The 14,560-nt window shown below is 40.4% G+C and overlaps 1 protein-coding gene and 1 long non-coding RNA gene across 3 annotated transcripts in view; one reads left to right on the top strand and one right to left on the bottom strand.

Annotated features, from left to right (window-relative positions):
- Positions 1-3,802: 3,802 nt before the first annotated feature.
- Positions 3,803-5,723, bottom strand: LOC140610226 (IQ domain-containing protein F5-like). Of its 2 annotated transcripts, none has more exons than XM_072786033.1 (2): positions 5,617-5,723; positions 3,803-4,254 (listed from the first exon to the last, which is right to left on the bottom strand). In XM_072786033.1, the coding sequence occupies exons 1-2, from the start codon at positions 5,618-5,620 to the stop codon at positions 3,815-3,817; spliced, it is 444 nt and encodes a 147-aa protein (XP_072642134.1). In that variant the 5' UTR covers positions 5,621-5,723; the 3' UTR covers positions 3,803-3,814. The 2 variants fall into 2 exon arrangements, with proteins under 2 accessions (XP_072642134.1, XP_072642133.1); XM_072786032.1 differs by lacking the exon at positions 5,617-5,723 and adding an exon at positions 4,900-5,559.
- Positions 5,227-14,560, top strand: part of LOC140610227 (uncharacterized) — a 38,856-nt gene continuing 29,522 nt past the window's right edge. The window contains exons 1-2 of the long non-coding RNA XR_012011969.1: positions 5,227-6,091; positions 9,294-9,409. This is a non-coding gene — a long non-coding RNA (uncharacterized lncRNA). The remainder of the gene's footprint in view (positions 6,092-9,293; positions 9,410-14,560) is intronic.

Raw genomic sequence — 14,560 nt, 5'->3', positions numbered from 1 at the left:
TCTGCCTCTCTCTGTGTGTCTATGAATAAATAAATAAAATCTTTAAAAAATAATAATAATAATTGTATGTCAATGAATTGTATAATCTAGATGAAATGGAAAAATTCTTGAAAACACAAAAGCAAGATTAAATCATAAAGAAATAGAAAATCTGAGTAGATACTGATCGAATCAGTAATCAAAAACCTCCTAACAAAGAAAAGCCCTAGACCTAATGTTTTCATTGCTAAATTCTACCAAACACTTGAAGAACTAACAGTAATCCTTCTCAAACTCTTCCAAAAAAATTGAAAAGAAGGGTATACTTTCTGACTCATGTTATAGGTCCAGCATTGCCCTGATATCAAAGCTAGACAAAGAAACTGCAAGAAAATGAAACTTCAGACCAATATCCTTAATGAATATAGATGCAAAAATCCTCAACAAAATACTAGCAAACAGAATTCTACAGCACACAAAAAGGATTATACATCAAGACCAAGTTGAAAATATTCCTAGAATACAAAGATTGTACAACACACAAAAATCAAGGAATGTAATATACCACATGAACAGAATGAAGGAAGAGAAAACCACATGAGCATCTCAGTTGATACAGAAAAAACATTTGACAAAATCAACCCCTTTTTCATGATACAAATACTCAACAAATGAGGGATAGAAAGAAATCACCTCAACATAAAGCCCACATATGAAAAGTCCAGAGGTAATATCATACTTAATGGGGAAGACTGAAAGCTTTCCCAGGAATAAGACAAGGATACTCATTTTCACCATTTCTATCCAGCATAGTATTCAATGTCCTGGCTAGAGCAGTTAGACCAAAAAAAAAAAAAAAAGAAGAAGAAAAAGAAAAAGAAAAAAGAAATAAGAGTCATCTTAGTTGGAAAGGAAGAAGAAAAATTACCTGTTTCCAGATAAGAGGATTTTATATGAAGAAAACCCTGGGGATCCCTGTGTGGCGCAGCGGTTTGGCGCCTGCCTTTGGCCCAGAGCGGATCCTGGAGACCCGGGATTGAATCCCACGTCGGGCTCCCGGTGCATGGAGCCTGCTTCTCCCTCTGCTTGTGTCTCTGCCTCTCTCTTTCTGTGACTATCATAAATAAATAAAAATTTTTAAAAAAATTAAAAAAAAGAAAACCCTAAAAATTCCATACCAAAAACAAAACCAGAAACCTGTTAGAACTAATAAATGAATTCATCAAAGTAGCAGGATACAAAGCCAACACATAAAAACTAGTTGTACTTCTATACACTAATAATTAAAAAGACAAAAAAGAAATTAAGGAAACAATTTTGAGAGCATTTGTTATGATGAGCACTGGGTGTTATATGTCAGTGATAAATCACTAAATTCTATTCCTGCAACCAACATTACACTATATATTAACTAACTAGAATTTAAATAAAAATTTGGGAGAAAAAAAAGAAAAGAATTTCACTCAAAGTAACATCAAAAAGAAGAAAATACTTAGGAATAAACTTAACCAAGGTAAAAGACTTGTACTTTGAAAACTATAAAGCATTACTGAAAGAAATAAAAACACAAACTGAATTACATTCTATGCACGTAGTTTGAAGGCAATATTGTTAAGATATCAATATTACCCAAAGGAATCTACAGATTCAGCACAATCCCTATTAATATCCAAATGTAATTTGTTGCAGAAAGAGAAAAATCCATCTTAAAATTCATATGGAACTTCAAGGGACCCTGAATAGCCAAAACAACATTGAAAAAGAACAAATTTGGAGTTATCCCACTTCTTGATTTCAAATCTTATTACAAAGCTAGTAACAAAACAGTACAGTACCAGCATAAAGACAGACATATAAATCAATGGAATAGAATAGAGAGCCCAGAAATTCACCTTCATATATATGGTCAATGATCTTCAACAAGTTGCCAAGATCATTCAATAGGGAAAGGACAATCTCTCAACTAATGGTACTGGGAAAACTGGATATCCACATACAAAAGTGTCCAGAAGATAGTAGCTTATCTTACACCATATTAAAAAATTGGCTGAAGGGCTGCCTGGGTGGCTCAGTCAATTAAGCATCTGCCTTCGGCTCAGGTCATGATCCCAGGTCCTGAGATCAAGCCCCACGTCGTTGTTGGGCTCCCTGCTCAGCAGGGAACTCTGCCTTTCCCTCTCCGTCTGCCTCTCCCCTTGCTCATGCTCTCTCTCTCTCAAATAAAATCTTTTAAAAATTGACTAAGAATGGATCAAAGACCTAAACTTAAGAGCTAAAATTTTAAAACTCTTAGAAGAAAACCTCTTCTAAGAAGAAGACCTCTTCTTTTCTTAGAAGAAAAACTCTTAGAGGGAAACCTCCATGGCACTGGATTTGAGAATGATTTCCAGCTTCATGACACCAAAAGCACAGACCACAAAAGAAAAATATAAATTGGATTATACCAGAATTAAAAACTTCCGTGCATCAAAAACAAAAACAACAGAGAGAAAAACCAATTTAAAAATAGGGTCAAATCTTTGCAAATTATATATCTGATCAGGTATTAAAGTCCAGAATATAAAATAATCCAGAATATACAAAGAACACCTATAACTCAACAACAAAAACTAATTTTAAAAATGAGCAAAGGATTTAATAAGTATTTCTTCAAAGAAGATATACAAGTAACCAATAAACATATGAAAAGGTACTCAACATCACTAATCATGAGGGAAATACAAATTAAAACTACAATAAGCTACCACCATACACACATAAAATGGCTACTATCAAAAAAGAGAAAGATTAGCAAGGATGTTGGCAAGGATGTGGGGAAATTAGAACTCTTGTGCACTGCTAATGGGAATGTAAAATTTTATAGATGCTATGGAAAACAGCATAACAACTTCTCAGAAATGTAAAATCAAATTACTGTATGATCCAGCCCCTCCAATTTTGGGTATATATCCCCAGGAATCAAAAGTAGAATCTCAAGGGAACCTTTGTACACCCATTTTTACAGCAGAATTATTAGTAATAGCCAAAAGGTGGAAGCAGCCAAAGTATCCATCCATGGATGAATGGATTTTAAAAATGTGGCATATACATACAACGGAACATTATTCAGCCTTAGAAAAGAAGGAAATTCTAACATATGCTACAACATGAGTGAACCTTGTAGACATGCTAAATGAGAAATGTCTATCACCACCACCACCACCACCAATAATAATAAAAATACTGTCATTCCACTCAAATTAGGTTTTTATAGTGATCAAATTCATGGAAACAGAAAGCAAAATGGTGATTGCCTGGGACTAGGGGAAAGGGAGAATAATTGTTTAATGGGTACAGAGTTTTAATTTTACACGATGAATAGAGTTCTGGAGACAGATGGTGGTGATAGTTGCACAGCAACGCAAATATACTTAATGCCATTGAGCTGTTTACTTAAACATTATTAAAATGACTAACTTCATGCTATGTGTATTTTACTACAATTTTTTAAATGGTAGTTTTTAAAGAATTGAGGGAGGAAGAGCAAAAGATTATACGGCCCTCCATGCTGCATAACTACAGAGGGGACAACTTACATGGACCTCACTGTAAAGAAGTCTCTGGTGTTGGTCAACTTGGTGGCCCTGAAGTCCCAACTATCCTACCCATAGCAGACATTGCTAATCAATCTTTTCAAAGGTCCTATTCAACCAGCACTGGACTCAGAATCTATCTCCACGCTGGACCCCAGACAAACCCTACCACTTCCTCAGAACTGATTTATGAGATGCCATCATTAGTTCAATGACCTCTTTGAACTGACAGAGAGGTAGGGACACAGATATAGCAGACCTGATCACTCCTTTATTGGAAGGGGTATGCACTGTTGCACTCTACAAGCCTGTGTGCCTAAAGAGATTTCAAGTTGAAGATTCAGTTGACTTTCTTTGAGGATGTAATCGCCCTGAATAAAACCACGGGTACGGCAGTTGTGCCAGCGCCAATAGATTTGGATGATGCGGACAGAGTGGAGCAAACGGCAGTAACGAACACGTATGGGCCACATACGGACCCAGGATTGCAGCTTGACCACTGCCCATTCTTGGTGCACATAGAAATCTAGGGCCAGTCGCTTCCTCTTCTCCACCAGCTTCATCAGGATCTGCTTCCACCAGCGCTGAATGATACATGCTCTGAGTGCCGCATGCAACAGTGTCCGGCGCACCAGGGTGCCCCGCCACCAGGCCTGGATGAACATGGCAGCTTCCTCTTTCCTGGTGTTCTTTATTTGGGGGCCTTGCAAGAGAAAATGGGACACTTAGGAAACTCATGAATTTCAGCCCTGTGGTGTGCCAAGAAGAAGCCCTGATCTCTGTCAACAATCTTCCCCTTCTCTGACATTCAGCAGAGCTATTGTGGGCAACAGCTGGACCCAGGGGACCAAGCAGGGGTCCTGCATCTGCCATTCTCTGATTAATGGACATGGACACAGCATCTTGCCCACTGAGTCTCAGGGTCTCCACCTGCACTTGCAATGTCATCCAGTTTTGCATGGATATGGTTGGCCAGTCTAGAGCAAAAACACCATGATCTAGAAGTAAAAGAGATACAGGTTTCACCTAGACCTGACTATCTACCTAAGATCCATGTCTCTTCCCTCAGACTCTCAGATGGAGAAGTGGCATCTTTTATCCCCCTGCCCTCTCACCTCTGACTTCAAGTTATACCCACAATCTACTGTCTCCCCTCTGCCTCACCAAAGTATGAAAAGATTTTTCCACCTCATACACTTTATTAAGAGCTTAAACATAAGTTAACACATACATTGTACAGAGATACACATACACACACGTGTATACCCAATCTTCCTAGACCTCTACCTTTTCCATCCCCCAAACACAGCCCCCAACCGTGTGGTCTTATTTCATACTCTTTGCCCACCTTCTTGGCACAATCCACACATCTTAGCAAGACCCACATTTCATCCTCAGGAAGAGTCAATCCATATTCATTCTAGCTCTGTGTATGGTGACTATTCATCTCACTTTGCCTGGTACACTTCAGGTTTATGCCTGTTGTCCTGGGGTAATGTTGATAAGTGTCCCTTTCACTCACTGAACCATCTCTCTTTAAACAATAAGTTACATGTTCACAAACTTTTGGGGTACTCTTCTAGACCCAAGGGTCAGAGATGTCACAAGTCAAGGCTCTCCCCAACACAATAGAGCCTGGAACCATCTACCATGGAGGAATGAGGAGGGTAGGGGCAGTGGGTGTGGGTGGGATTGTCAGGGACAGAGTTGCTTCCTCTTCTCCCCTTTGCTCCTTCAAGCTCTGTTCTATCAATGTGACTTCATCATCTCTGACTATAACTTGGAAAATTTGCTATCCTGTAATCAGAGATTAGAGAGAAAAACATTGGAGAAAGTAAGGGCGCTCTCTTTATCACTAGGTGCCAAGTCAACCACACAGCTTCCTGGTCTTTCCCAGGACCTCAGACATGAAAAGAGGGGAAATCCCATCCTGAGGTATCTATGGGAAATTTACTGCCCTCTCAGTAAGTTTTGGTGGATCTGACTATCTATTATAAAACATTAAATGCCTGTGACTTGGGCTGAGTGGTCAAATCCCCCTCAGGTCTGCACTTCACTAAATTACCCATGGTTAGGGGCAAGATGGTCCCATCACTCTCAGGTCTGTCCTCCAGCCATACACTGGCAGCAAAAGTGGAGGAAAGGTGATAGCTATGATGTCATAAGGGCTCCTATGACTCAGGCACAAGGATGGCTTCCAACAATTGAGCCCCTTTCTAAGAGAAACCTAGAAGACCTGCCCTTTCTTTCCTACCAGAAAGTCCAGAGCTCTGGCTACAAAGAAAAACACCCCAAATACTAACCCACTGACAAAAGTGTATAATGCAGTGAAACGCTGGAACACCTGCACCCCGATGTTTATAGCAGCAATGTCCACAATAGCCAAACTGTGGAAGGAGCCTCGGTGCCCATCGAAAGATGAATGGATAAAGAAGATGTGGTTTATGTATACAATGGGATATTACTCAGCCATTAGAAACGACAAATACCCACCATTTGCTTCAATGTGGATGGAACTGGAGGGTATTATGCTGAGTGAAGTAAGTCAATCAGAAAAGGACAAACATTATATGGTCTCATTTATCTGGGGAATATAAAAAGTAGTGAAAGGGAATAAAGGGGAAAGGAGAGAAAATGAGTTGAGTGGGAAATATCAATGAAGGAGACAGAACATAAGAGACTCCTAACTCTGGGAAATGAACAAGGGGTAGTGGAAAGGGAGGTGGGCTGGTGGTTGAGGTGACTGGGTGATGGGCACTGAGGGGGACACTTAACGGGATGAGCACTGGGTGATATGCTATATGTTGGCAAATTGAACTCCAATAAAAAAATAAAAAATTAAATTAAAAAAAAAAAGTGTAGGGCAGCCCCGGTGGCTCAATGGTTTAGCGCCGCCTACAGCCCAGGGCGTGATCCTGGAGTCCCAGGATCGAGTCCCACGTCAGGCTCCCTGTATGGAGCCTGCTTCTCCCTCTGCCTGTGTCTCTGCCTCTCTCTCTCTCTCTCTCTCTCCTCTCTGTGTATTCTCATGAATAAATAAAAATAAAAATCTTTTAAAAATTGTATAATGATACTCCTTAAAGCCTGGCTGGTATTTGTTAAATGGATTGCAGTTCATTTAAACAGTGATATTCCAAATAACAGAATGAGTGTGCTATGTACTGATATAGAGAGGTGTATAAGATTAGCAATCATCAAATCAAGATGAACTCAATGTAAGTATATATTTATACACATGTATTGTAAAAGCATTATTTTTAAAGGGAGTGAGGATTAGGGAGCTATACATTAAAATTAGCAATAATCATCTCTGATGAAGAGAACAGAATTGAGAGAACAGAATAAACTCCCTCATTATGGCTAAACTTCCTATGTCTGGCCTAACTCTAGGTCATCTAGTTATCAGGCCCTTGGGAAAACAGGAGCTGTACAGATCAGAAAATTGAAGAAGGCTCCAGGACCAGCCAAGGTCTTTATCTCAGGCTCAAGTGGCCTCAAGTACTCTCCTGCCTTCCTCTTCCCCTGAGAGCTCAAGTCACAGACAGGAGATGGGTGAGGGACGACCACTACACTAGGAGGGCCCCACTCCTGCCTGCTCCTGGCCTCTGAAGATCCACATGATCATTGTGAGGATCTGGTTCCCTCTCGGGGTCACAGCCCCAAGGGTCACTGAAGCATACATTTGCAATGTATAGAGTATGGATGGGGAGGCAGTGTGGGGCTCTGGGAGGATGTAGATAAGATATACGCTCCTTTCCCCCACCCCCTACCACCATTTCTAGATTCCCCTTACCTTTGAACAGCATTTCTGCTGGTCTAGGCGGTTTGATGAGGGGGAGCAGTTATCCAGCCCTTCATCCCTAAAGTATCTGATTCTCTAGTTATCATACTTCTCACCATGCTTGTGTTCATCTACTATTATACCTGGGCACCAAAGCACCAACAGACCTTCCAGTGAATCACTCAAGCAGTATTCATAGTTTTCCCTGTCTACATAGTGTGGCAGCAGCCCTGTTGCCTTCTCCTGATGACCAGGGTTAATTACCCTGCCAGTATGGTGACTCCTTTTATTACCTGGTTGTCTCTTGGCAAAGGATTCTGTAGTGACTGAGACTCAGCCATAGCTTTAAGTTTAATGGGACTCTTACTATTACCCTTGATGACTGATTGCCTTTCTCCCTAGAAACTAGAACTTCCAGTCAGATGGAAGCTACAAGGACACAAAGCCCAAATTCCCACATGTATAACTGGAAGAGATACTCACAAACGCATTACCACTGCCATGTTCATTCTGAGACACATTCATTCTACCTATTAAGGACCCAGAACTATGTAATGGACATTGATTTAGGGCTTGGATTAGCAAACTACGGCCAGCAGGTCAAATCCAGCCCACTGCCGGCTTTTGTAAATCCTGCAAAAAATGGTTTTTACATTTTTTTAGTGGTTGAAAAAACAACAAAAAAAATCTCATGACACATGAAAATTATAGGAACTCAAATTTCAGTGTCCAAAAATAAAATTATATTGGATCACAACCACATTTATTTGTTTAAATGTTGTCTATAGCCACATTTGTGCAATGACAGATTTGAGTATTTTTGACAGGGACAGTATGTGGTCTTCCCATCACTTACCACTGCTGCTTAACACACAACAAATTGCAGTGGTGCTGTTATAACTAAGCAGTGTTTTGAGTGCCGCATGTATTGCTGTGCTGTGACTTATTTTTTTTATCACTAATACATACATATCTGTCATGTCAAACAAGAAAGGAGGGGGAAAGTAGACTTTAAATGTCACATTTTTAGGACAATAGCAAAGAACTGTGTTCATTATGCAACGATGTTATAGCTGTGTTAAAGGAATACTGTATATCTGTATTACCAGACTAAGCAATCTACAGTACTCTTAACTCACATGAAAGTGATGATCATAAAGTTTAGAAATTTTAAATGAAGTATCTCATCACAACAGAATTTCTTTACAAAAATTAAAAATGAAAATGAGGCTGCAATCAAAGTTAGTTTGCAGATTGCTCATTTGTTAGCCAAGAAAGAAAAGGTGTTTACTAGTGATGAGCTAATTAGATCATGTTTAATTGCAGCAGCTGGAAAAGAAATATGACAAAAATAAACTTAACACTACTAGCCTTTCAATGGGAATAGCTGCTCTAAGAGTTGAAGACACTAGGAACAGAACCAATAGTCAATTTAAAACAAGGCAAACAATGGGACGCCCAGGTGGCTCGGCTATTGAGCACCTGCATTCGGCCCAGGGCACGATCCTGGAGTCCTGGGATGAGTCACACATCGGGCTCCCTGCATGGGGTCTGCCTGCCTGTCTCTCTCCTTCTCTCTCTCTCTCTCTCATGAATAATAAAATCTTTAAAAATATATATATAAGGCAAATGGTATCAAGTGGTTTTTTCTTGGCTCTTGATGAGTTAACAGATATTACCAACAGCTCAGCTGTTGTTCATTGAAGGGGTGCATGCCAAGTTTGAAAGGGCCTGGAGAATTCAGCTTTATGAATAATCTGCATGAAACACATACAGATGAGAATATTTGTTGAAGAGATTGAGAAGACACTAATTTAATACCACCTGAAGTGGAATCTGTTAGGATGTGATAAAATTGTCATGGTGAAAATACATTTGAAGAAAGAAAAAAAGGCTTTGTTGGACAATTTTACAAAGTTTTGGTTTTGGTTTTTATTTTATTTTATTTATTTATTTGACAGAGAGAACACAAGCAGGGGGAGTGGCAGATAGAGGGAAAGGGAGAAGCAGGCTCCCTGCTCAGGAGCCCGATGCAGGGCTCAATCCCAGGACTTCAGGATCATGACCTGAGCCAAAGGTCAGTGACTTTTACTTTAGTGACTGAGCTACCCAGACACCCCAGTTTACAAGGTTTATAAAATATAAAGTGCTTACAGCCTTTGGTTACTCATTATATTATTCATCAATAGATATTTTCTGGAAAGTATTTTAATCTATTGTGTTACTGAAGCAGTAATGTCAACGGTAAGCTTCACTTGCCATTGTTGACTTAAATATCATCAGTCTGTGAGTTTTTATCAGAAACAGAAGCTGAGTATTCTGACTTACCAAGCACACTGCAGCTCCATGGCTTGAACACAGCAGGAGTAGTAGCTGCATAAGCCTCGCTAACTTGGGGCCTATGCTGTTGGGTCCATATATTGCCTCTGTCTCTGCCTCCATGATCAGAATCCATTGTTCCAGTACTGGAATGAGTGACAGAAGCTGGCTGACATCAATCAGCCCAGTCATTTTTGTTTTCTTCACTGTTTAGTGCCTTTTCTATGATAGATGTTCCTTAGTACCATACAAAGATTTTAACTATGTTCACACTCCCATATGTCCAGCTATCTGCTTCTAGCCCAGACCTCCTTGTCTCCAATGTTTCAGTCTTTATGTAGCCAGGAAACTGATCAGTAAGCCATTCACCACTGCTGAAAAGTCCGTATATATTCTATCTCATGCCACTTGTCTTGCCACACAAAATGGTGTACAACCTGAAACTCTGCCCATCGAGAGGGACTTTCTCTCACCACTCAGTCTTTCAAGGCTACCCTTGAATGAGCCCATAGCTCAGCCGCTATTTTAGGATGACATACACATACCAAATTTAGCAAGCTGTAAATCAGCCTCAGGCATTTTCCTCTTATGTTAGCTGGTCTCAAGGGGTTCCCTATAAGCCCACACAAGTATGAGATGAGAGGGGATCATGGCACAATGATGGTGGTTACTCAAGAGTTGAGGATACTTGCCTATGTAATTTGCTCTTTCAGTTTCCCCTTGTCTGTCATCATTGCTATCCATGAGGTTAGAGAGGAGTGTCACATGTCTTCAGACTCACAGGGTTTGGGGGAATTTGAGAATTCAAGATTTAGGGGGCCATCAACCCAAATGACCCTATCATGTGTCAGAGTTTCATTCTTTCTCCTGCCCTGATATTGGCAGAGCACCCTGCCTTGATGGAGAGTTTAACCTTTTTAAGAGGTTGGAAGTCCAATGATTAAGTCCTGGGCCTGGCCCTCAGATTCCAGTACAGATGAGAGTTTCTTTATATGCCATCAAGAAGGCCCTCTGGCTTTCACATTTACCCTTTTAATTGCCAGTTACTTGTTCTCAGCCTTTGGTTATCTTTTTCTAGAGCTTCATAGAACCTAGAAATAGCCATCCAATCTTTTATAGTTAATTCCTCCAATAGTTTTGTTTCTTTTTTTAATGCTTTTTAAATAGATTTTATTTTTTGAGAAATCTCTACACCCATTGCAGGGCTCAAACTCACAATACCAAGATCAAGAGCCACGTGCTTAACTGACTAAGCCAGCCAGCTGCTCCAATTCCTCCATACTTTCCAAATTCCTGCTGTGTCACACCAGCTAGTGCCTCCTATATGTGATCCCATTCACCCTTGAAAGGGTTACCATTTAAACTGCCAGCCTGTACCAGGGGCAATCTGTGCTGCACTTACCACTATTATATGAGGTCCCCATTGCTAGCTGGGTGATGATAAAGTGAAAGATCTCTTCAGAACTCCATTTTATTGTCTACTTTCTCAGGCAACCTCTGGCATTAACTGTTGTAGTTTGGGTTCTCCAGGAAAGGAGATGGAGTGTAATGTTTGGGATGTTCATTACGGAATGCCTTTGGGATCAACACTTGTGGGAAAAAACAGTAGGAAGCAGGATTGGGTAGAGGGAGAAAATCCAGCAATTCAGCCAGCAACCTCAGCAGGCACCACAGAAGTTCAGTTGCTGAAATGGCCCAGCAAAATTGCCCCACATTGACAGAGCCAAATGGCCAGGTCTTTATGCAAGGACTTGGATCAGTCATTATGGGTGGTATCTGAAGGGCTTGATTTTGGGCAAGGTAGGCCTTTTGCAGGTGGAGCAGTCCCTGAAGGGGCTGACAGCTGCTCTCAGACTCCCAGGAGTGGAGGCAACAGGTTCTCCCTTGAGGGGGAGTCTATGTAATTCATCTTCATGTCTACCAAAAGCAAGATCCGTTTAGCTCAGTAGGAGAATATTTTAAAATTTAAAAAATTTTTAAAGAATTATTTATTTAAGGACTCCTGGGTGGCTCAGCGGTTGAGCCTTCAGCTCAGGGCATGATCCTGGGGTCTAGGGTCAAGTCCCACATCGGGCTCCTTGAGGGGAGCCTGCTTCTCCCTCTGCCTATGTCTCTGCCTCTCTCTGTGTCTCTCATGAATAAATAAATAAATAAAATATTTTTTAAAAGAATTATTTATTTATTTTAGAGAGAAGGGGGCAGAGGGTGAGGGAGAGGGAGAGTCTCAAGCACTCCCCACTGAGAACAGAGTCCGATGCAGGGGTGGATTCTATAACCCTGAGATCACCACCTGAGCTGAAACCAAGTCAGACACTTAACTGACTGTGCCACCCAGGTCCCCCAGGAGAGCATTTTTTCTTATAGGTGAATATTACTAATTCACATTTATTGATTCCTAATATGTATGGACTTACTGCCATCTTATATTGTGCTTTAAATCTATCATTTTTTCTTATGGTCTGCTTTCCATTTCCTATTTTTTGTCAGATTGAGTTTTCAGTGAATTTTGAGGTTGGTGAGCTTTTTCTCTTCTATTGTTTTAGGAATTGTGGCAGAGACTGTGAGTTGCTTACCCATATCCATATCCCACTTCTTCCTCACCAAAAGAACTGTGATTTCATTGGGGTTTGCAACATGCTCACTTAAGTAAATGACATTTCTCAAGCTCCCTTGCAGCTAGAGTGGTCATATGATACTCACTGGCCAATGAGATGTCACTGAGTGTTTTTTTCTGGAAGGCTCTTTAAAAATGCAAATGGGTCCTTTTAGTCATTTTACCTTCACTCTCTTCTTCCTTTAAAAGTAGACATGATAGCCAGCACTTTGATAACCACTTTGAGGGCATGAGGACAAGGCTCACATCCCTAAGATAGTGAGGGGGAGCAGATGAGAACATAGTAGCTTAGTTCCATGTACCAAGCCTGGACTGTCCATGCTTAGATTTATGTGATGTAAAAACAAACCAGTGGTTTGTTTATCTCATCATATTTTAGATTCGTTTTTGCTGAACATAAGTTCTAATTTATATAGAAGTTGTACACCTTATTTCTTTTCTTCTAGTACTTAAATTCATTTTAACACTTTCACTTTAAATTTTACATGGTGCAGCACCTGGGTGACTCAGTTGGTTAAGCATATGCCTTTGGCTCAGGTCATAATCTCAGGGTACTGGGATGGAGCCCCATGTTGGGCTCTCTGCTCAGTGGGGAGTCTGCTGCTCCCTCTCCCTCTGTTACATCTCTTATTCTGTCTCTCAAATAAATAAAAATAAAAGCTTTAAAAAATTTTAAAAGATAACTCTTTCAAGCAAATCAGTACCTATCACTTCTACCCCAAAGCAGACAAGAAATTCAACCCAATTTTCTTTACTTCATCCCTGCCTCCAGCATCCTCTCATGTTGGTATCATCTGATAAAGTACACAATTTTTTGGACAAGCAAGACAAATCTTGCTTGTCACAATAAGTCTTACTGATGTCTATACTCATCACTACTTCTTACATCACTCTCCTGGATTCACTTTTCTTTGTCATGAAATTCATTTCCCGGAAATACTTTCAGAGACTTTTGATGTAAACTTTTTTTTAAGTCGACTCTACATCCAGCATGGAGCCCAATAGAAAGCTTGAACGTATGGCCCTGAGACTAACACCTGAGCTGAGATCAAGAGTCAGACCCTTAACCGATTGAGCCACCCAAGCACCCCTTATGTAAACTTCGAACTAATAAAAATGTCTTTCACTTTGCCCTTATGTGGCAAACACTTAAAAAACACTGGCAAACAACTTAAATGTTGTTGTAGGTGGTATATCATTCAATGCTTATTACATTTCTTTTCTTTCAGAACACTGAGGATGTCACTCCACTTTCTCCTCATACCCAGGGTATGTGCTGAGAGATGTCAGTCTGAAACTTACCCCTGGGTGGGTAGTTTGTGGATTTTTTTTCCCTCTTCAAATGTTTACATATATTTATATTCATCAGTTATGAGGTTTTGCTGCGACCTGTTTGAAGCACCATCTGTTTTCCTTCACCTTTTTTAGGGCAATTGAGCCTCTTTAATGACTTCTGGGAAATTCATTAATGCCTTGAATGTTTCTATTCTTCATCTCTGTGCTTCCTTTCTCAGAAACACTAATTCAACCATGACTAGAACTTATGGATGGGTGTTCCATTTTTAAACTTACCTTTCTTTAACCTTTTCAGTTTTCTGCATCTTTCCCTTTTCTGCTGCATTTCAAGAGGAGCTCTTTTGTCAAAGTTTCCACTCATTAACTTTGGTTATGTCCATTCTGCTATTCATCCCATCTATCAAATTCGAATTTTAACACTGTTCCTTTCTAAGATCCATAAATAGCTCTTTTTAATAATGGTTTGTACTTTTATGGCTAATATGTCTCCTCCCATCCACTGAGAATATTAATTTCACTTCTCTAAGTCTTTCCCTTGGCCATTGTGTTCCTTGCTGTTGAATTTAGGGATGCTTTTTCATGCAGTTGGTTTCCTCTTGGTTGGATATTCATCTTTGTTTTGCGATTTTTGTCTGTTGATTGATTTCCGTGTCCACAGATTGCAAGAGAGGTACAGGATAGGCTCTTATGGTGGGTGGTCTCCTGGGCAGGAGTCCTGCTGTGCAAGGGTGTCACCTGGCATCAGGCCCTTCCACGGCTCCCAAGACCAATCACAGCTCCTCCCTGGAGATAGGCCCTCTCTTGCCAACCACATAGCTCAACTAGAGTTGGCTACTCCTCCTATGGTTATATCCAATTAGCCCCTACGGTAGCCAACAACCTCTGCTGCCTCCTGAACCAGCTGCTTCCAAGCTTGGCAAGACTGCATGACCATTCTCTTCTTTTATAGGAGATCTTTTTCTAGAGCTTTGAAATATTTTCTTTCAGTGTTTTCACATC

This window comes from Canis lupus, chromosome 19 (genome assembly GCF_048164855.1).
Source record: "Canis lupus baileyi chromosome 19, mCanLup2.hap1, whole genome shotgun sequence".
NCBI classification, from domain to species: Eukaryota; Metazoa; Chordata; class Mammalia; order Carnivora; family Canidae; genus Canis; species Canis lupus.
Note: the sequence above shows the minus strand (reverse complement) of the source record. Positions and strands in the feature narration are given on the sequence as shown.

What these genes read in the sequence shown, in the direction of transcription:
- LOC140610226 (XM_072786032.1), bottom strand. Translation starts at nt 4,921, where the DNA reads ATGTGTGGATTGTGCCAAGAAG. An exon ending in GTGTGGATTGTGCCAAGAAG is followed by an intron (nt 4,255 to 4,899) that starts GTGGGCAAAGAG and finishes TTCTCTTGCAAG; the next exon opens with GCCCCCAAATAAAGAACACC.